The following is a 21,140-nucleotide window of genomic DNA, read 5'->3' as shown; positions in this document are numbered from 1 at the left end:
TAAAGCAATCGATAAATTCTTTTGTGTGTTCTATTTTATGGTCTTTCTTCAGGCAAACTGTTAACGGTTTTGTTATTTTAGCGAAGTTCTTTATAAATTTGCGATAATATCCTAAAAGACCTAGAAAAGATTTAATTTGTTTTTGTGTTCTTGGAATGGGAAAATTCTGTATAGCTAATATTTTGTTTTTATTGGGTTTAATTCCTTCTGGTGTAACAACGTGACCAAGAAATTCAACTTCTTTCTGTAGAAACTCACATTTATCTAGTTGAATTTTTAAACGTGCTTCTCGTAGTTTATGAAATACTAGTTTTAAATTTTGAATATGTTCTTGTAAGCTAGTACTAAATATAATTATATCATCCATGTGTGATGGGTAGCTCTTTCGGGGCAACAGACTCAGTAAAACACAGGTTTGAAATAAAAATAAATATATTAAGTATATATATACAATAAATAAAAACTAAAAAAAAGAATTCTACGTTGTATACTTATAAAACAAAAATAAAATGAATTCTACGTTTCCGTCTGGGTCCCGCGATGAATGAATTCCCCGGCAAACGTCTATAAAAGAAAAGAAATTAATTAGTACTACTAATATACTCGCTTTCGCTTCAATTCAGCGAAAGCTCCGAATATGCTCGCAAACAAAATATTTAGCTGTGCAGACCCGCGGCAATGTTCAATACACAATGCCGACGGGTTCCGCTTGGCTAAGGACAGAGTATGATCCTCAATACGGAAATCTCTGTCCCGGTTGGTTCTGTGCAGATCCACGGTAATGCTCAATACGCAATACCGATGGGTTCCGCTTGGTTAGGGACAGAGTACGATCCTCAATACGGAACTATCTCTGTCCAGAATGGCTCGCTGGTTCACTACACCGGCGAGTCAGGGAGCCTAGAGCGCTAGCTACAAGACTGTCTAATTCCGCTATTCACACGCCTTAAATAGCCGTTTGAATCCCACTACGCCTTCACGTTGTAGAAGTGGATGCGCAAATATTGACACTCCCACTTTTCGAACTGTTAAACGATCATAGCATCGTTACACCCCCTTCTCTTTGAAAAAAAAAAAAAAAGTAACATACCTTTTTTTTTGTGTATATGGTGTCTACAGCCTCGTGATGCCATCTATCCCTCTCGGTATCTTTATTATAATCTTCCTCCCATTGTTACAGCATATCCTGTATCTTTTGGCCCCCCTCTCGATTAGGTGTTTTGGGACGATCTCTATAAGATCGGCGTGTTTCCCGGGTTCCGGTTCTCCTGGAGTGGACGCGGATTGGGCTTCTTGTCCCGTTTTAGTATCAGGTACGCTCTTCTTCCTCGGTGGGGTTGGTGGTGTCCCAAAAAGTTCGTGGAACCTTTTCATGATCCTCTCCGCGTCTTTTCCTGGTGTCACGGGTAGTTCGGGTCTCTCTGGCGTTCCCAGAGGGGTCATCTCTTCCGGTATCTCTAATATGTCTTCCATGTTTGATGTTGATGAACTGAATTCTGCTTGCTAGCATTGCCACTTAAATACCGTTTGGCTGTGGTGGGGATTGGATTTCTGTAGTAACATTTCCCCCCTCCCATGGTTTTAAATCTTTTACATGCGCCGTCATCTGCTTGCGACTACTACTATCGGCCAATTTCAGTTTTACTATTACTGGTGATATTACTGACGTTACTATGTATGGTCCTGAGTACTTCGGCGCTAGTTTTCTGGTGAAAGCTGCACTAGCTGATGATAGATGGTGTTCCTTTTTCATGACTCGATCTCCTGGATGTGGCTGCCAGTCTCTTCGTCTTAGATCGTAATGTTTCTTTTGGTCCTCGAAAGCGTGTTCCATGTGCACTTTCGCTAGTTCTCTTAACGCTTCTAACTTGTTTAAGTTTTCTGCATACCCTTGTATATCTTGTCCATTTGTTGCCTCTGTTATGTCTAATTCCCTTCCGAAATTAAGAAGCGCTGGTGAAAATCCTGTTGAATCGTGTCTTGACGAATTTATGGCGTAGCAGAATTCTGGTATGAATTTGTCCCAGTCTTTATGGTTATCCTCCACGTAAGTAGCTATCATCGTTTTCAGTACTTTGTTCATTCGTTCTACTGGATTGCATTGAGGTGAGTACGGCGGTGTTAGAATGTGATTTATGTTATAGGACTTTAGGAACGCCTTAAAATTTCCGCTTGTAAATTGCGCGCCGTTGTCCGAGATGATTTTCTTCGGGATACCGAATTGCATGACTACTTTAGATCGTAGAGTGTCGATGATTGAGTTCGTAGATGCTGCTCTTATTGGCTGGGCGACGTCGCATTTGGTAAACCGGTCTTGCACGACTATTAAGAAAATGTTTCCTTTTGCAGATCTGAATGGGAATGGTCCCATTAAATCAACTGAGACAGTATGCCAAGGCTTTTCTACAGTGGACGGTTGCATTTTCCCGGCTGGTTGCATTTGAGACGGTTTATATTGGAGGCACTTCGTACAGGCTCTAACGTAGTCTGCAATTTGTTTAAACATCTTAGGCCAATAGTACTTTTGCGCTATTCGGCAAATTGTTTTTGCAATTCCTAAGTGGCCTGCTGTGGTCGAGTCATGATTTTCCTCCAAAATATCTTTCCTTTTATATCTTGGTACGCATAATTTCCATGGGTTATTAAACTCTGGGTCGGCTAAATTACGGCTGCTCCAAACGTGTTTATATAACTTCCCGTTTGATATTTGTAAATCCGGGAAATCGTCTGGGTTCTGGAGTACATTCCTATATAAATTATCGTACCAACTGCATGATTCCAGTTCTGATGCTAATAATTCCGACTCTGGTTCTTCGCTCTGGTTTTCTTGTGGTTGTCGTGACAAAGCATCTGCTACCTTGTTGAGGACTCCTTTTCTATATATTACCTAGAAATCGTACTGTTGCAGTTCTAAACTCCACCTGGCTAACCGACCTGACGGGTTTTTAAGGTTCTTCAGCCATTTGAGGGACTGATGGTCTGATATGACCTTAAAATTGTATCCTTCTATATACGGCCTCATTTGCTTTATCCCGTACACGATGGATAGACATTCTTTTTCCGTTGTGGAATATTTTGTCTCGACTGGTGTGAGGGTTCGACTAGCATATGCAATTACTTTATCCTGGCCGTCGTATTTCTGTGTTAGTGCAACTCCAAGTCCACAGTTCGACGCATCTGTTTGCAGGTAAAATGTTTTCGAAAAATCGGGGCATGCTAATACTGGGGCCGATGTAAGTTTTGATTTTAGCTCTTCAAACGCGTTTTCCTGCTTATTGGTCCATTTCCATCTTATCTTCTTCTTCAGAAGCATGTTTAGCGGTCCTGCTATTGTCGAATAGTTCTCTATGAATCGGCGGTACCATGATGTTATTCCTAGGAACCGGCGGAGTTGACGCACGTTTCTCGGTGCTGTAAGTCCGGTTATAGCGTTGGTTTTCTCCGGGTCAGTTTTTATTCCTTCTGCTCCAACCACATGTCCTAAGTATCTGAGTTCTGACTGGCAAAACGTGCATTTCTCGAAGTTCAGCTGTAATCTGGCTTCTTTCAGTCTCTAAAAAACTTCATGTAGGTGATTTAAATGCTCTTGGAGCGTTTTAGATATTACTACGATATCATCCAAGTAGGCAAACGCGAATTCCATATCGGGAGGTATTACCTTATCCAGTAGGCGTTGGAAAGTGGCTCCTGCGGAATGCAGTCCGAATGGGGTGGTTTTGAACTGAAAATGGCCTTTTCCGGGTACGCTGAATGCTGTCACTGGGCGGCTTGCTTCTTCTAGGGGTATTTGAAAATATCCCTGTTTCAAATCGAGGGTCGATATAAAATTTGCTTCCTTAAGTCTATCCAGAATTTCCGATATTCTGGGTAACGGATATGCGTCCTTATCTGATAGTTCGTTGACTTTTCTAAAGTCAATGCAAAATCTGTACGAGTTATCCTTTTTCCTAACTAGTACAATCGGTGAACTCCAACCACTTGTGGAGGGTTCGATGGTTCCTTCTTTTAACAACTTGTCCACTTCTTGGTTGATGATCTGTAGCATTGCGGGATTGTGCCGCCTGTAAGGCTGCTTGACTGGATCGCACTTTTTCTTCAATTTTATTTCGTGTCTTATTAAGTTGGTGGGTCCTGTTATGTTCTCAAACTCCCTTAGTTCTTTTCTTAGGAACCTTTCTAACTCCGTATTTTGAGTGGAGTCTTTTAAAGTGTTACAAGTCTCTTCTTGATGTTGTATGTATTGTTTGGTCGTATTTTTATCGAATTTAAGTTCGATAGAATGGTTCCTGAGGAATTCCACTCCTATTAATGCATCTTCCGTCAACCCTGGCATTACTATGAATGTTTGTCGGGTTTGTAACTTATCGATCTCGCATTCAATTGTCAACTTCTGGTTAAGCTCAATTGACGCTCCATTTGCTAGTCTTGTTCTCCCGCTGTAGCTATCTAGAGAGTCCTTGTATATCTGAGCTATTCTATCCCCGACGTAATTTTTAGTAGTTCCTGTGTCTATGAGCGCTCTGTATGTTCTTTGCCCTATTTTTAGTGATGCGAACAGTCGAATGTCATTGCTTGCTGGCTGTGTAACGGCGAAAACGAATGGAGTCGAATCTTGTTTTACAGACTGGGACGACTCCTTGTTTCTCCAATCTGTAATTCGTTTCCCTGACGCCTGAAACAGCAGTCGCTGCTGTAAACCCCTTCTCTGCCGCAACGCGAACAAAACTTTTTCCATGGGTTTTTGCAGTTTTTACGGCTGTGACCTGGCATCTTGCATCTAAAGCATGCCGTTTTCGCATCGTACTCTGCTTGCTCCGTGCGTCTCCAGTTTCTACGGCAAATCTGATTTGCTCGGGTCTTTTCGTCTTCTAGAGCTTCGTATTCTTGGGCTAAATCCTGTAATTCGGTTAAATTTCCGAAATCCCGGCGGCGAGCATAAAGCTTATATTCTGGTAACAAATTTTTGTATATCCTTTCGAGTTCTTGGTTTTTAGAAAAAGATCCTTCTCGTCTGATTAATGTTTGAATCTCCGTGATATATCTATCTACTGGTTCGTTCTGTCTCTGTTTTCTGTTTCGGATTTCCTCTTCTAGTTGTAGCAAATATCCCCTGGGATAGAAAGCTTTTTTAAAATCTTCGCTGAAATCTGTCCATGACTTCCAATTTTTGTTATTGTTTCTGTACCATAACAAGGCGTGGTCTCCTAATAATTCTGGTAATGCTCTTAGTAGATCTTGTTTATCGATCTCGTAGGCCAAGCTTAATTCGTCTATCCTCTCTAAGAATTCTATTGCATCCGAATGTTTCTTGTCGAAGTGTGTGTTCCACTTTCGTACTTGATTTAGCAATTCTGGTTGCCCCATTTGTTTCGTTATTGCTAATTCCTGTAATTGTCTTCGGATGCCCGAAATTTCCTGGGCCAGTGTGTCGGATTCTGTTCCCTTGGAAGTTTTTTCTTTTGGGATTGTTCCTGTAGCTTCCTCACGATTTTTAAAATAGGTTCTGAGTCGTTCTCTCAATTCGTCGACGGCTCCCTTGGGATCTAAGCCGTATTTTTCGGCCTCGCTCTGCAATTCCTCTTTGCAAAGTCGGTTTATCCACGACTTACCTGTTACTGAGTCTGTGTCTTTATTTGTCGGCATGTTATTAATTTTTGCTCGGGCGCCAGTTTGTGATGGGTAGCTCTTTCGGGGCAACAGACTCAGTAAAACACAGGTTTGAAATAAAAATAAATCTATTAAGTATATATATACAATAAATAAAAACTAAAAAAAAGAATTCTACGTTGTATACTTATAAAACAAAAATAAAATGAATTCTACGTTTCCGTCTGGGTCCCGCGATGAATGAATTCCCCGGCAAACGTCTATAAAAGAAAAGAAATTAATTAGTACTACTAATATACTCGCTTTCGCTTCAATTCAGCGAAAGCTCCGAATATGCTCGCAAACAAAATACTTAGCTGTGCAGACCCGCGGCAATGTTCAATACACAATGCCGACGGCGACGGGTTCCGCTTGGCTAAGGACAGAGTATGATCCTCAATACGGAAATCTCTGTCCCGGTTGGTTCTGTGCAGATCCACGGTAATGCTCAATACGCAATACCGATGGGTTCCGCTTGGTTAGGGACAGAGTATGATCCTCAATACGGAACTATCTCTGTCCAGAATGGCTCGCTGGTTCACTACACCGGCGAGTCAGGGAGCCTAGAGCGCTAGCTACAAGACTGTCTAATTCCGCTATTCACACGCCTTAAATAGCCGTTTGAATCCCACTACGCCTTCACGTTGTAGAAGTGGATGCGCAAATATTGACACTCCCACGGTTCGAACTGTTAAACGATCAGAGCATCGTTACACATGTATACCATGCATATTTTGTTTTGCAAATCTTTTAGTACTTCGTCCATTACCCGTTGGAATGTTGACGGCGAATTTTTGAGACCAAAAGGCATTCTTAGAAATTCATAATGACCGTTGTCTACGCTGAATGCTGTTTTCTCTACAGATTTTGGATCCATTTCGATTTGGTGAAATCCGCTGGCCAAATCTAATGTGCTAAAATATTGTGCTCTTCCTAATTTATCCAAAATTTCTGTAATATGTGGAATTGGATATATATCAGAAATTGTTTTTTCATTAAGCTTTCGATAATCTATGACTAGACGGTATTTTTTCTTGCCTGATGCATCTAATTTCTTATTCACTATCCATATGGGTGAACTCCAAGGAAAACATGATGACCTTATGATTCCTTTATCTAAAATTTCTTGAATTTGCCTTCGAACTTCTTCTTTGTGGCAGTAAGGATATCTATAAGATCTACAATGTATAGGAACTTCGTCTGTAGTTTTTATGATGTGTCTGACATTGGAAGTAAATGTCAAGGGATCTCCTGCTTTTAGGAATATATCTGAAAATTCTCTACATAGCTTAATTATATTTTCTCTTTCTTCTGAATTCATGTGGTCTGTCCTTATAAGGTTTCCTAAGTCTATTTTGTTTCTCTTATTACATTTCTCATTAGGTTTTTTGTTAAAATAATTGAAGTTGTATAATTCATAATTTGCGTTTTCAAAGGGGTATACGTCTATTGGTCTTAGTAAAGTTATCTTCAAAGGTTTGTCTGTTGTGTTTATTATTTCCATTATAGCATAGCCATTTTTTGCTACTGTTAATGTTTCAGGTACATAAACTTCTAAATATGTTTCTTCAATCATTATTTCTCCATTAGGTATACTGACAGGAAGAGGATAAAGCATTCTTTCCTGTGCACCTATAGTAAATTCAAATTTAATATCCATTGGTCCTCTAAATTTTATCGGTATCGTTACATTGTTATTATACAGTTGTTTATTAGTAAAATCTATAACTAAGTTCATTCTCATCATATCTTCTAATCCTAAGATTCCATCAAAATATTCGTGAAAATCATATAAGATATAATGAATATAAAAGTTACTTCTGAATTCTGGAAATGCTGGTATTTCAGCTTGATATTTAATAGTCTTAGTATAAAGAGCTGTTATAATATCTACATTTGACTGGTATATGCAATTAGGAAAATATTTTTCGGCGATACTTGGTCGTAGCAAAGACCTGGCACTACCGGTATCAATTAGCAATTTTATTTTTGAATTTCCTACTTCAATATATGGTAGGAGATTATTCGAATTTATTTCTATATTGACTGTTTCCTTTCCGAGGCATCTATCTGAAAATTTTGGTCACCTTGACCGTTTTGTGGTAAATCGTACTCCGAATTTCTAAAATAGCTATTTACTTGTTCATGTTGTGGTTCTCTTGGATTATTATTTTCGTTTTGATAATTATTTGTGTATAGCTCCTCAGCTATAGTATCAGGAATTCGTCTAGGGAAATAATTTCTCCGATAATTATTGTATTTATTGGGATTTGATGTAGCGTTTGAATTTAATGTATTTCTGGATGCTATTGACATAGGTTGTGGCTTAGGTAACCGATCATTAGGAATTCGGTTGGGTCTGAATACATTACTTTCTGGTCGGAAGTTTGTGGAGCGATTCTGAGATGTGAAATGATTCTGAGAATGTTGGGGTGCTAAAGAATTTTGGTTTTGATAACCTTGATTTCTATATAAAAAGTTAGAATTGAAAGGGTTTTGATTTTGATATCTAAAATTTGGATTTGTTTGATATTGATGTGTGGGATTAGAATTTTGGGGACGATAATGGTTGCTAGGTTGATTTGGCCTGTAAGATGGATTAAAGGAATTGTGTGACTTAAAATTATGATTGTTTTTTGGAAAATTATTACTAGAATGTCCATATAAATTTTCAAAATTATGAAACTCGTCGACATATGCAATGGCATCTTCAAGAGAACTCGGTTTCTTAAGGTGCATATTATTTTTAAGAACACCTGTACATCCTGCAATAAAAGTGTTCAGTGCGATTTTATCACAATTGTTAAGTTGGCATAGTTTATCTGCATGCTCTATACTAGTATCGTTACTTATTCTTTGGGCTACATTGCTTTTTAATAATTGTATTCTTGTTCCAAAATTATGGAGTGTTTCATTTTTAAATGGTTTAGTTCGTGTTAGTTCTTGCATTAAGCAGTCTAAATCACGTCTATCTGCGAAGCATTGTTCTAATGCTCTCTTTATACTACTCTATGTCGTTAGTTCCATACGATTTCCTACTAGTGCTTCTGCTTTTCCAACTAGTTTATCTTGTATGCACTCCAAAATGTGTTTATTTAAATCTGGATCATTATGTGTAGAATATGTTTGTATTAGTTCGTTGCATCTAAAGATAAATTTGTTGAGAGTATTGGAATCTCCGTTGTAGGGTTTAATATTTTTTAATTTTGATTTGAGAAAATCCCAGTTAAGGGGAGTTTGAGTTTGAGTTGCAGTAGCCATGTTTTCAGATAAAATTATTTGTCAAAATATCTCACAAAATTGTATAGAATTATGTATTATAAAAAAAAATATATATACGCAATATAAATATGTTTCAAAGATTTTAAATATTTCAAAAAATTATTCAATAAAAATAAATATTTTCAATAACATAAATATGGATTAAAATGGATAAAAAATATCAGTATTCTTATTCAAAAAATTCAAATTCGTATTCAAAAATTCAAAAATTAATCTATCTATCCTCACAAATGTATGAAAGGAAAGGCGAAAAGGAAAGGCACTTACAGTTATCTGGAGCACCTGCTTCTCTTCTCCGAACTTTTGCTTCCTCTGGAACTCTGCTTCTTCTCGTTGATACCACTGTAGGGTAGAGGTTCGATTTGGATACGCACTACGATGTTGAAACACCAAAAACCGAAAAAGTACTATCACTTGATGTGTAAAATGTTCTTTTCCGATCCGCACGTATCCTACTGACTGCGCCAATTATAACTTTGTGTTTTGAAAGGGAGTTTTTAAAAATTATTTTATTTACAAATTTACAAAAATTAACAAACAAAAGTTATGAAACAAAAACTATGAAGCAAAAGTTAAGTAGCAAAAGTTTACTAGCAAAATATATGAAGCAAAAGTTTACCAGACAAAAGTTATATTAATTGAAAAGTCCCTCTATTTATAATATTGTATTACGTCGTTTCTTTTCTCCTATAATGTGCAGATTCTGTGGAATCCAGTGGCGTAACTAGCTAGACGTTTTTATGCTGAAAAATATCCGCAACGAATGACGCCTCATCATTCCCGATTTGGAAGTATTCACAACCGCTTATCCGAAACTGGAATGTTAAAAAGAAATTCAAACAACACTGGTCGTTTCCGGACAGTTAGAAATGTAATGGTAGAACAAGCAATTTTAGATGAAATAGATATACCTACACCCCGAAACAAGCACTAGAAAAATTGCCAACAACCTAAATATCAGCCATTCATCTATTTGGCGAGTTTTAAAAAAGCATCAGTTATATTCTTACCACATTCAACCGGTTCAAGCTCTTTTACCTAGAGATTTTCCTCAATGAGCTAGATTTTGTGAATGGTTAACACACGAAATGCGACAAAATCCCCAATTTTTAAATAATGTATTGTTACAGACGAGGCACATTTTTCAAGAGTAGCTATCATAAATTTTCACAATAATTATCCCTTATATTATAAGTATGGGCAGACGAGAATCCCCATGAGCTTATTATTGGAATACCATTTTCAAAATACACTCGCGATCATAAAATCCGGGTCATCTTGAAAATCACCGTTATTTCATTTTTAACGAGCTTTATCGTAAATAATAATAACACAAATACACACTAATACATGTTTCTGAGAATTGTTGTCGCCTTAGTGGTTTCCTTTGTAACAAAGAATTCCAATAATTCCGATTTCGCGGAAAACTATACAGTTCCCAAAATGAACGGTACCTGTAACTGCCGCTTGTTTTAAATGTCTCAATCTCAATTGTGCTTCGACTTTCTGTTCAAACGCAACGAGCAAACGTTTATTATTGCCACCATTAGTGTGTATTAGTGCCATTATTGTTTATTTTTTGCCAAAAATGCCTTTGACTGTTGTTGAAACGGCACGCATTGTTGCGCTTGTGGAAGACAGTCATACTCAACGGCAAGTTGCAAGAACTGTTGGCGTAAGCCTTTCTACTGTTCAACGAGTGCTTCAACGCTTTCAGGAGACGGGTTTGCTAACCAGACGACCTGGATCTGGACGAAGAAGAACGACCACGGCACGAGATGACCGTTTCCTTATGTTTCAGGCTTTACGAAACCGGACCTCAACTGCGGTTATGCATCGAAATCGTCTACAGGAAGTACGAAATTGCAATGTTAGCGTTGCAATAGTCAGGAGAAGACTTTGTTCTTCTGGACTATCTTCTCGGGTAATGGCTACAGGACCGCCACTTCGCCGGGCGCGTGAGTTGCACGACTAGCTTTTGCTCGACAATACGCGCATTGGGGAATTAATGATTGGAGCAAAGTGTTATTCTCAGATGAATCACGTTTCTGCCTAACTGGATCCGATGGACGTATAAGAGTTTGGAGGAGAACCGGTGAACGATTTTCACAAGCTTGCATTGCTCCAAGAATGTGATTTGGTGGAGGCTCGGTGATGGCTTGGGGAGGTGTATCTTCCGACTTCCGCACAGAATTACCCTTCATCGAAAATGGGTCCTTAACTGCACGAAGGTACATTGCGGAGATTCTGGAAGAACATGTTGTGCCCACCATGGCAGGGCTTGGAGAAGACGCCGTTTTTATGCAGGACAAAGCGCGACCGCACGTTGCCAGGATCAGTATGCAATACTTAGACGAGGTTGGAATTACGAGGTTACCCCGGCCAGCTAGGTCTCCGGACCTGAACCCCATCCAACATGTCTGGGACGATTTGAAAAAACGTATTCAAACGCATACACCACCTCCTAACAACGCACAGGAGCTTAAGGATTTGTAAGTGAGAAAGTGGAATAACATACCACAACATGTAATCCGGAGAAAAATTGAGAGTATGCCCCGTCGTCTGCAAGAGGTTATTAGAGCAAGGGGAGGCAATACACGATATTAGTCATTGAAATTCCACTGTTTTACCACGTTCTGTATTTTTCATTTTTTTTTTTTTTTCGTATGTCTGTTTTATCAACAATTTGGTTTGTTTTCTGCTTTTTCAATAAAAACAATAAAAAAAACCGTTTTAAATACATTGGCCTAAAAAAAGGTTATTACTGCACCAGATGCAAAAATATTCAATAAACTTGAAATTGAAAGGTGACCCGGATTTTATGATCGCGAGTGTATTTTTTCAGTAAACGTATGGATTGGTATTGCAGGGGATAACTTAATTGGGCCACATTTAATGCCTCAACCATTAAATGGAATTTCTTTCACCAGATTTCTACAAAATAATCCCCCTGAACTACTTGAAAACATCACACTCAATATCAGACAAAATATCTGGTTCATGCACGATGGTGCACCAGTACTCTTCAGTCGGACTACTAGACAACATTTAGATGCAACATATCCCAACCGTTGGATTGGCCGAGGAGGGCCCCAACATTTTCATCCTCGATCACCAGAGTTAAATCCTTGAGATTTCTTTTTTTGGGGTTACCTTAAATCGTTAGCCTACACGACACCCATAGTTGATATCAACCATTTGAAGAATCGCATTCAAATAAGAAATACATGTCAAATCTTTGAACGTGTACGGTAATCCATGACACGAAGGTTACGTTCATGTATTTTGGCTAGAGGTGGTCATTTGCAGCATCTATTATGAATCGTATTACATTTTATATCTTTACAGTTTTCTACCCAATTTATTTAAAAAATTATAAATGTTTTTTTTTTCTCCGCAGCTATTGGTTTTGGGAAGAAAATTTAAGAATACAAAACAGTTTTAAATAAAACAATGATTTTAAGTTAAATTTTTTCATACAACTTCATCTCGTAAAAAAGTTTTGATATAAAATAAAGTAAAGATTGCTAATTTCACCTCCGTATAATGTAACAGGAATATTTAAAAAATACCCGCAGTTAGTCCTTTGCGAGTGCACGAAAATTACAGAATTTCAAGTTTCTAGCTTTACTGAAATTAAAAAAAAAATACTCAAGTTTCGTCACCACTTTTAAAGGGTAATATCACCACCCTTAAGGGGTGGGCTAAGAAAATTTTATAGGAAAAAGCCATGTCATACGAGCAATCACCTCCTGAATTTTGTCGCATAAATTTAGAAGCACCCTGTATATGTCCATTCCACCAAGAGTATTTGAAGTCGATGGAAGTTTAGTCTTGTTGCATGTTGCAGCGTGCCAGAAATTCCTGAGAAGAGCCAAACTATTGACATATAAAATGCTTTTTGTTCGAGTTCGGTTATTATAAGTTTACCTGCTGTTATTATATTTCAATGTCATCCCAATTTATCATCCAATATAATCGAAAGTATTAGGTACGGACAGGAGTGAATAAATACATTTATTACAAAAATCAAAAAGGATTTATTCAATAGTTGCGATATATACACAGTGTTTAAAAATATATACATATATAACAAAATACTGTTGATTTCTTTAACAACTAATGATTTAACTTCTACTTTTTACATTAAGTAACCTTAACAGACTACGTCCAAATAACGAACAAACATTGGCACAAAAATTCAGGAACTATCACATTGTAAACGTAGGTATATTTAAAAATATGTATATAATACAAAATACAAGTAATTCTACTATTAATACTTATAATTTAAAAGGAAAGGGTGGTACTATGTAAGTACCTAAATGGCAGGAATTTTCATTGTATGTTGAAATATGCCACAGATCCATTAATTTTATGTATTATTTCTTTCTGCAACATTTAATGCCTTTCTTTGATTTTTATTACAAAGGAAAATTAACAATGTACCAAAGATAAAAATTAAGTAGAATTTTATGCCATAAAGAGGTAATAACAAATATTTAAAACGTAAAGAAGTCCAATCGGAAATCAAAAGATAAAATTTTAATTTACAAACTTTACATGAGTGGTAATATAATTATTAAATGGCAAAACAAGAAGAATATTCCAAGTAGAAGAACAATGTAGACGCTAACTAGGTGTAGTACAAAAATCACGAAAAATAATGAACAGGAAATTTTCCAAAACTATGTAAATTATAATGTAGGCTTTTACGACCAGTGTTTTGTAGTCATGCCTTATTATGCGGGTTTATAGAGAATTATCAGGAATTATTTCTTACTGACGTTTCTTCTGTAACTACGGTGAGCATTATCAAAAGCGATGCTGAACTGTCTCAATTAATGGGAGGGCAGTTACGGCTGTCGCATAATAATTCTAGGCAACGTATAAATCCTGAACACGATATATTATAGAAATATAGTGTGCAAAATCTATAATCTATCTAAAGAATAAAACATGTAAAATGTGACCAATGTAAAAAATAAGCTCAGGGAAATGTAACTGACGAAATATGCTATCGCAGATGTTAGAAGTGGTATATTCGCATAGTAAAATATCCAGAAACGAATAATAGAACAGAATTTTAGAAACTAATGATAAATATATGATAGAAAACAATTATTATGGCAACACAAATTCGAATGTACTCATATTATTTATAAATGTAAGATATGAAAAAAATGAGCTCAACTTTAAAAGCCAAAGGATCAAAATTCATTTTAAAACTCACGGTAGGAGACGATAAAGAAAACAATGGTTCTAGCATAAAAGAAAAATAAAAAATCATAAAAATAATGTATATGAAAGAAAAGAGAATACATTAAATGGAAAAAAATTACAGGAAAAGACATTCTATTTCCTTCTTTCAAGAGATTAAAGATACTGAGAGAGAGAGAGAGAGCAGGATTAAAATAAACTTTAAGAATACTAAACTTATGACAAATCTCGTAATGAGCGGAAATATAACCATTGACAATAATACCATACAACAAACAGACACTTACAAATATCTGGGACATGAGATCAAAATACGCAGAGACAATCAAACACATGAAATACAGAGGCGAAAAGGCGTGAGATGCGCAGCATTTGGCAAACTAAGCCATACTCTAAAAAGTGCAATTCCCATGTGTCTCAAGCGAAAGGTTTATAACCAATGTGTTTTGCCCGTATAAGTTTGTGGAGCAGAGACTTTAACACTGAAGAAAAAATCCGCAAATAAACTCACGAGTTACACAACGAACCATGGAACGTGCAATGCTAGACGTGGGCCTTCGAGGATACATAATAAACCAACAAATCGGACAAAGAACAGGAGTTTAAGACGTCATCGAAAAAATCAAGACGCTTAAGTGGAACTGGGCTAGACACTTAGAACACAAGATGGACGGTGGATAAGACGAATCATGGAATGGAGGCCCAGAAACTGGCTACAAGTTACCCAGTGTAGAGAATATTAAAAAGAACTGAGGGAGGCCTATGTCCCAACAGTGGACGCGATTGACTGATTGATAATCGCTTTGTTGGATACCTGTTTTAAGATACTGTCAAGGATGCAAAGAGGGATATTAAATAAATTTGCGTGAGATAAGCTAGGTGAATTTAGATTTAATAGATCAGTTATTAATATATCAGATTTTTCCACTAAAAGAAATCGAGACCACCTACCACAAGCGTAAGATAATCCTCCACGCGTAGTTCGTAGATTTTAAACAAGCGTATAATAGAATCAAAAAGAATAAAACGTATAAGCCAATGAACTAATTGAACATATCCACTAAAAAGGTTATATAAGAATGACACTGCATAACACACGAAATCATGCAGTATTGAGATACTTCTCATCGGATGAATTTGAAGTGAACAGACAAGGAGCTTTTATCAGAAAAAGCAGATCAGAATCCTATTGTAGCCTAGATATTGTAACCTAGAAATAAACCAGCATAAATTGTGATACTCGGAAATACAGAGCAAAAAAGAAGATGCTCAGTTTATTTTCACATGCTAACGAAGCAAGAGAATATAAATTTGACATCGTGAACCACTTAAGTTATCTGTGAGTTATTATAGATGGAGAAGGACTTAAATAATTAGATCTAAAAACCAGATTGGCAAAGGAAAAAAAAATTAGGATTACTTTTGAAATCCAAATAGGTATCGAGAAAAACAACGATAAGAATATGGTCGACATATTATGGTCATGAAGTAGGGACAATGATATCATATGTGGAGAAATTACAAATATGGGAAAGAAAAATGCCCAAAGCTATATACGGAGGCAAAAATACGGTGGAAGATTGGGTACAACGAACAAATAAGGAGATAGAAGTACTGTTTGATGAGATGTGATGATAATGGATGACATGATGCTAAATATGATTCTAAAATGGTGTCCAATCACGAAAAGAAGGGACGTACAAGACAGACAGATGGTTTGATATCATCAACAGAAATAAATGGAGGTGAGTAGTACCAATTTGGTAGACAAGGAACATGATTAGACTAGAAGTTACCTAAATGGACATTGTGTGTATTTTTGAAATATGTAACGATGTATTTGTATTTTAGCCTAGACCTCTTAAGCCTCATAATCATTAAAAATAAATAAATAACATTTAGTTACTTGATAAGAGTTGATTATTTCAGATGACCGCACGACACTGTGAAGAAGAATAAATTAACATCACAAAACAGTGTCAAAAAGAAATTGCATGCTTCAATATTCAGATTTGGGACCAACTGATAAAAGTTTCAACTTCTCTTTTAAAAGTATCCCACTAAACTCAGACGCTTAGCCATCTATAGTTCAGATTGCGATAACATTTTTTAATAGACAAATGACATGGAATATAAAACTTTTCTTAGAAAGGCAACATGTTTTTCAAACAAGAGATACATACATTTCACTAATAACTTAACATCAACATTTTTGTGGCATAAACGTAACCACTGATGTAAAGTACTTTTCACATCCTCAAAAGATCACTTTCCGAACCGGAATCGAGATTAGCCTTTGCCTGTCGCAACACTTGACTTGTTTTATGGATCTGACTACAAATTGTTTTTTCCACTTGTCGCTTGCGTTGATTGGCTAAATGAAGTTGATTGGCCGTTTCTTCGAGTGCTTTTTTCATTCGAAACAGTTTACGTTTCAGATCGTTGTTCTCGTTGGCTATTTCGATAGTACGTTGGCAGCAATGCTGGCGGTCTTCTAAAAAAAAAATAAAATGTTACAATGCATAAACTTATTATATCATGCTAATTTCATCTCATGAAATCATCAACAATTAAAATAGTTTGGATATGTTATGAGAACAGACAAAGAAATAATGGAGAGACTTATTATCCAAGGAACGGTAGAAGGATGAAGATCACGAGAAAGATCCCCAACAAGATGGATTGATCAAATTACGGGAATATGCAAAAGACCTGTCAGGATTAGAGAGAGAGGAGAGAGAGGAGAGAGAGAGGAGAGAGAGGAGAGAGAGGAGAGAGAGGAGAGAGAGAGAGAGAGAGAGAGAGAGAGAGAGAGAGAGAGAGAGAGAGAGAGAGAGAGAGAGAGAGAGAGAGAGAGAGAGGAGAGAGAGAGGAGAGAGAGTGAGTGAGAGACAGAAGAGAGAAGAGAGAGAGGGGGGGAGAGGGAGAGAGGGATAGGAAGACTTCAAAGATTAGTTAATCGAGGGACTACACTTAAGGATAGATTAGAATGTTCACCCACACCCAGCATAATGCTTAAACATTAAACAACTTAAAAATTGTTTTCATCAAAACGTATGGATATTTTATGTCAATAAAAAATCATTTATTGGGTTTGTTTAATTTTACTTAATGTTTTATTTAAATTAGTTGCAATATTCTTTTGACGAGCAGTTGATTTTTATAGAAACATATTAATATTAAGAAAAACATTCCCTTACCGCAATTAGTTTTTTCAATTTGATTATTATCTCCATCCAGCAAATTGTTCATAGATTCTGTGAGCTCTATGGTCTGTAATAATGGTCTACTGATACTATTTTGGTGTATTTCTAAACTAGAGAACCTTCCTTGGTCACTTTCGATTCCTAAATCAGGAGATGCACTGGCTTCTTGTCTATCCATTTCTCCCGGTTGTCTATTTCTTGCTACAGAATTGTTCAAATTGTATCTGTAAGAAAGGAATATAAATCAGTTTAATTTTACTCAGTATTTAATGAATATGTATTATTAGAAGTATAAAAACCACCCGGTAGCGCAGGTCACTTTCAGAGCTTACGAGTTGATAGTGGTGACATTCTGATAAGGACAATCAAGCTGACTTTACTTAGTAATGACATTTACTCAACACACACCACATAGAATACAAAATAATTACACCAAAAAAGAAGTCCCCGTCGTGTAAAGAGGTTGTTAGGTAGCCTTACAGTATTTGCTACAACTTACTATTCACAATACATAAGTATAAAAAAGGTATTAGGTTTGGAAAAAGAAATTATATTGGAGATAATCTGGTAAGTTGGTTGTAACATTAGATATATTTGTTATCAAAAGATTGGAAGATGTAAGGACTACAAAGGAAGTGCTTTTAGATTAAAAGTAAAAAAAATTCAACAATTTTTAGAAAGAAATTTAAATACTAAAAAAAGACAAGATACAAATTTGGAGAACAACTAATGTAATATTCTTATTCTTATAGTGTCTATCAATTTCACATGTTGATGATCATAATTGACTTTATAGCCGCTCGAAACAGGCCGACGCTAGTCGCGTCGTATTGAATCAAGTTCTTAGGTTATGGAGCCAGAAAATACGTCGTCTCAAAGGGGGCCTCTCTTACCAAACATCAATAACCAACTTAAGTAAAAAATATTTCATATTATTTCTTATATGTGCAAAGTCGGTCTGGAAAACCTATTTCCAAACTCTATTAGGGATGCAAGAAAATGAAGAGCATATGGACATGCATCACATCACAGGGAGACACAGAAAATATAGAACTCCCGACGATGGAAGAGGTAAAACAAACAATATGAGCAAGAATAACAAGGCTCCAGGTATTGACAACGTCCCCTCTGAGCTATATAAATTAGGTGACGAACACCTAGTAAGACAAATGCATATGCTTATGAGGAGATTTGGAATGATGAAAAGATTCCTAGCGACTGTAAAACAGGGATTATAAAAAGGGAATAAACTGAAATGCGAAAATTATCGCATCAAAACCCTCTTGTGCACAGCGTACAAAGGTTTTACTTATATACTAAATAAATGACTCCAACCACTAGCTGAAAATATTGTCGGGGAATATCAAACCGGTTTCCGACAAGAAAGATCTACAACTAATCAGCTATTGATGATGAGCCACAGTGAAACAAATTCTAAACAAATCGTGGGAATACGACATTGACGTCCACAACATATTCATAGATTTCACAGGCCTACGACTCAATTAATAGACAAAAGTTATATCAAATACGGCATAGCTTTAACATGCTCCAAAAATACATCCGATTATTAAAAGCAACAATGGACTCGTCAGCAGCAACTGTCAGAGTACAAAATGAGCTCACTGAGAAATTTTCAATAGTCAAAGGATTAAAACAAGGAGACAGGCTGGCACCGACACTATTCAATGTCAGTCTTGAATATGTGATAAGACAGCTGAATATAGGAAGAGGTAAATCTCCTAACAAATAAATCAATACAGATTGCCGCCCATGCCGATGACATTAGCATTATGTCTCGCAGAACAGAAGAGGCGGCAGAAATATATTCACAATTGAAAACAGGGACCAAATAGACTGGACTAGAAATAAATATTGAAAAGACAAAAAAAAAATAACACAGGCAAGAGCTAGGGGAAACAGACGCACAGTTGAATTAGAGGACGATATTGAAACTGTAAAAAGTTTCACATATTTGGGAGTTACATTAAACACGGATGGAATAGAAGAACCAGAAATTCAAAGAAGAATAGTAAAGGGAAACAAAGCTTACTTTTAACTCACCCATATGTTAGCCTCCAAAAACACACACACTGATCGAAAATCAGGGTCTACAAGACTATTATCAGACCAATAGTATGTTATGGATGCGAGACACCGGTGATAACAGAAGACACAAAACGAAAGCTGGAAGTCTTTGAACGAAAAGTCCTAAAGAAGGTATTTGGGCCTATTAATGAAAACAGAGTATGGAGATCCAGGTAATACCTGGACTCTACCAACTGTTCAAAGAGGCACCAATCTCAGAATTCGTTAAACTTCAGAGACTTCGATGGGCTAGTCATGTAGTGAGAATGGAGACCGGAAGATTGCCAAAAAGAGCCCTAGATAGTAAAATGCAAGGCGCAAGACCAAAAGAAAGGACAAGGAGAAGGTGGGAGGATGAAGTGGCAGCGGACGCGCAAAATTTGCTAGACGTGAGAACCTAGAGAAGATCGGCGCGGGATCGGCAAGGTTGGAGGCATAGTTCGGAGGAGGCCAAGGCTCGATTTGGGCTGTAGCGCCATTGGAGAGAGAGAGATGTGCAAAGTACTCACATTTCCGACTTTTTTTATCGTGATGAGCACTTTACATTATTTTCTGATTCTACGGAGAATTCCAGAATTCGTTAGTCGATCAGCCAATGAGATTCGCAGTATTAGTCTGTACACTAATCTAAAAACCGTCCAGCTTCTTCACCGATGGCTCCGAAAGCTACAAGCTTTAACTCCGTATAGCAAATCCGGAATTATGTAGAATTTAAGTAGCAACATTTTTTTGGAAAAAATAGGTCTCGACTTTTGAATATTGGGTTTATCTTAATAAAATTTTAACCTGGCCTTTGCTATCTGTTGTTTACCTCTATAAGTAGTATAATAGCTCATAAATATAACTCACATGACTACTTATTGGTATTCACATGAAGTTCAATAAAAAATAAAAGAAAAATAATGACCATACCTGACCATTACCTTTAATCGAAGTAGAATGGGCTAAATTGAAAGATAATAAAACGAATGATGAACATGAAACACCTATGAAATATAAGTACAAAGCAAAGAAAGGAACACATTTTCAGGATTGAATGTACAGGACACACTGTAAGGTATTCGTGCATGAAGAGCACCTATAAAAAAACACCTGAAAATAAATCGTTTTTATGTGTCTTGTTACACAAAACAAAAGAAAAAAAAAGAAAGGAAGACAACGAGAAAGCCGTGGGGAAATTAGTAAAGTCGTGTTAGAGCAGAAAATTAACATTGATATATATTAAAATAAACACTACCTCCGAAGACATGCAATTTAAGAGGCTAGTTCTGCTTAGTAGACCAAAAAATAATGAATACGAATTATCTTTAAATAAATTACCTACCCTATACATTCTTCTATATTATCCTCCGAACTATAACTGGGATGCGAGAATTGCCTCTGAAATCCGCCACTTTGTTGATATCTCCCACCGACAGTACTTAAATTGGGCATTGTCGCTGAAAGTTCAACACGGTTGGTTCGTACAAATCGGTTGTGTAATTCTGCGTTGTTTGATTCCAAAACGCTTATTTTCACTTGTAGCTCTGATTTTTGTTTTTGTAGCGTAGAAATCTGAGCTTGGTAATTTTGTGATACACTCTCGAACTCCGAACGAATTTCTGCCAATTGTTTTTTGAGTTCCATGTCTCTTGCGCTGTATCTGAAACAAAGTAATATTAATATATGTTCTATATATGTATTAATATCTATATACAT

The 21,140-nt window shown here is 36.7% G+C and overlaps 1 protein-coding gene across 5 annotated transcripts in view; it reads right to left on the bottom strand.

Moving 5' to 3' along the window:
* Positions 1–12,944: 12,944 nt before the first annotated feature.
* The window catches only part of LOC140452056 (centrosomin-like), a 198,749-nt gene continuing 190,553 nt past the window's right edge, over positions 12,945–21,140 (bottom strand). For all 5 annotated transcript variants that reach the window (XM_072546102.1, XM_072546094.1, XM_072546117.1 and 2 more), the window contains 3 exons: positions 20,767–21,084; positions 17,349–17,578; positions 12,945–16,642 (listed from right to left, as the gene is read on the bottom strand). In XM_072546102.1, coding sequence (XP_072402203.1) covers positions 16,398–16,642; positions 17,349–17,578; positions 20,767–21,084 — 793 coding nt within the window. In that variant the 3' untranslated portion in view covers positions 12,945–16,397. The remainder of the gene's footprint in view (positions 16,643–17,348; positions 17,579–20,766; positions 21,085–21,140) is intronic.

The sequence above is a fragment of the Diabrotica undecimpunctata genome, chromosome 1 (genome assembly GCF_040954645.1).
Source record: "Diabrotica undecimpunctata isolate CICGRU chromosome 1, icDiaUnde3, whole genome shotgun sequence".
In the NCBI taxonomy this organism is placed as follows: Eukaryota; Metazoa; Arthropoda; class Insecta; order Coleoptera; family Chrysomelidae; genus Diabrotica; species Diabrotica undecimpunctata.
This window is presented reverse-complemented; position numbering and strand designations above follow the sequence as displayed.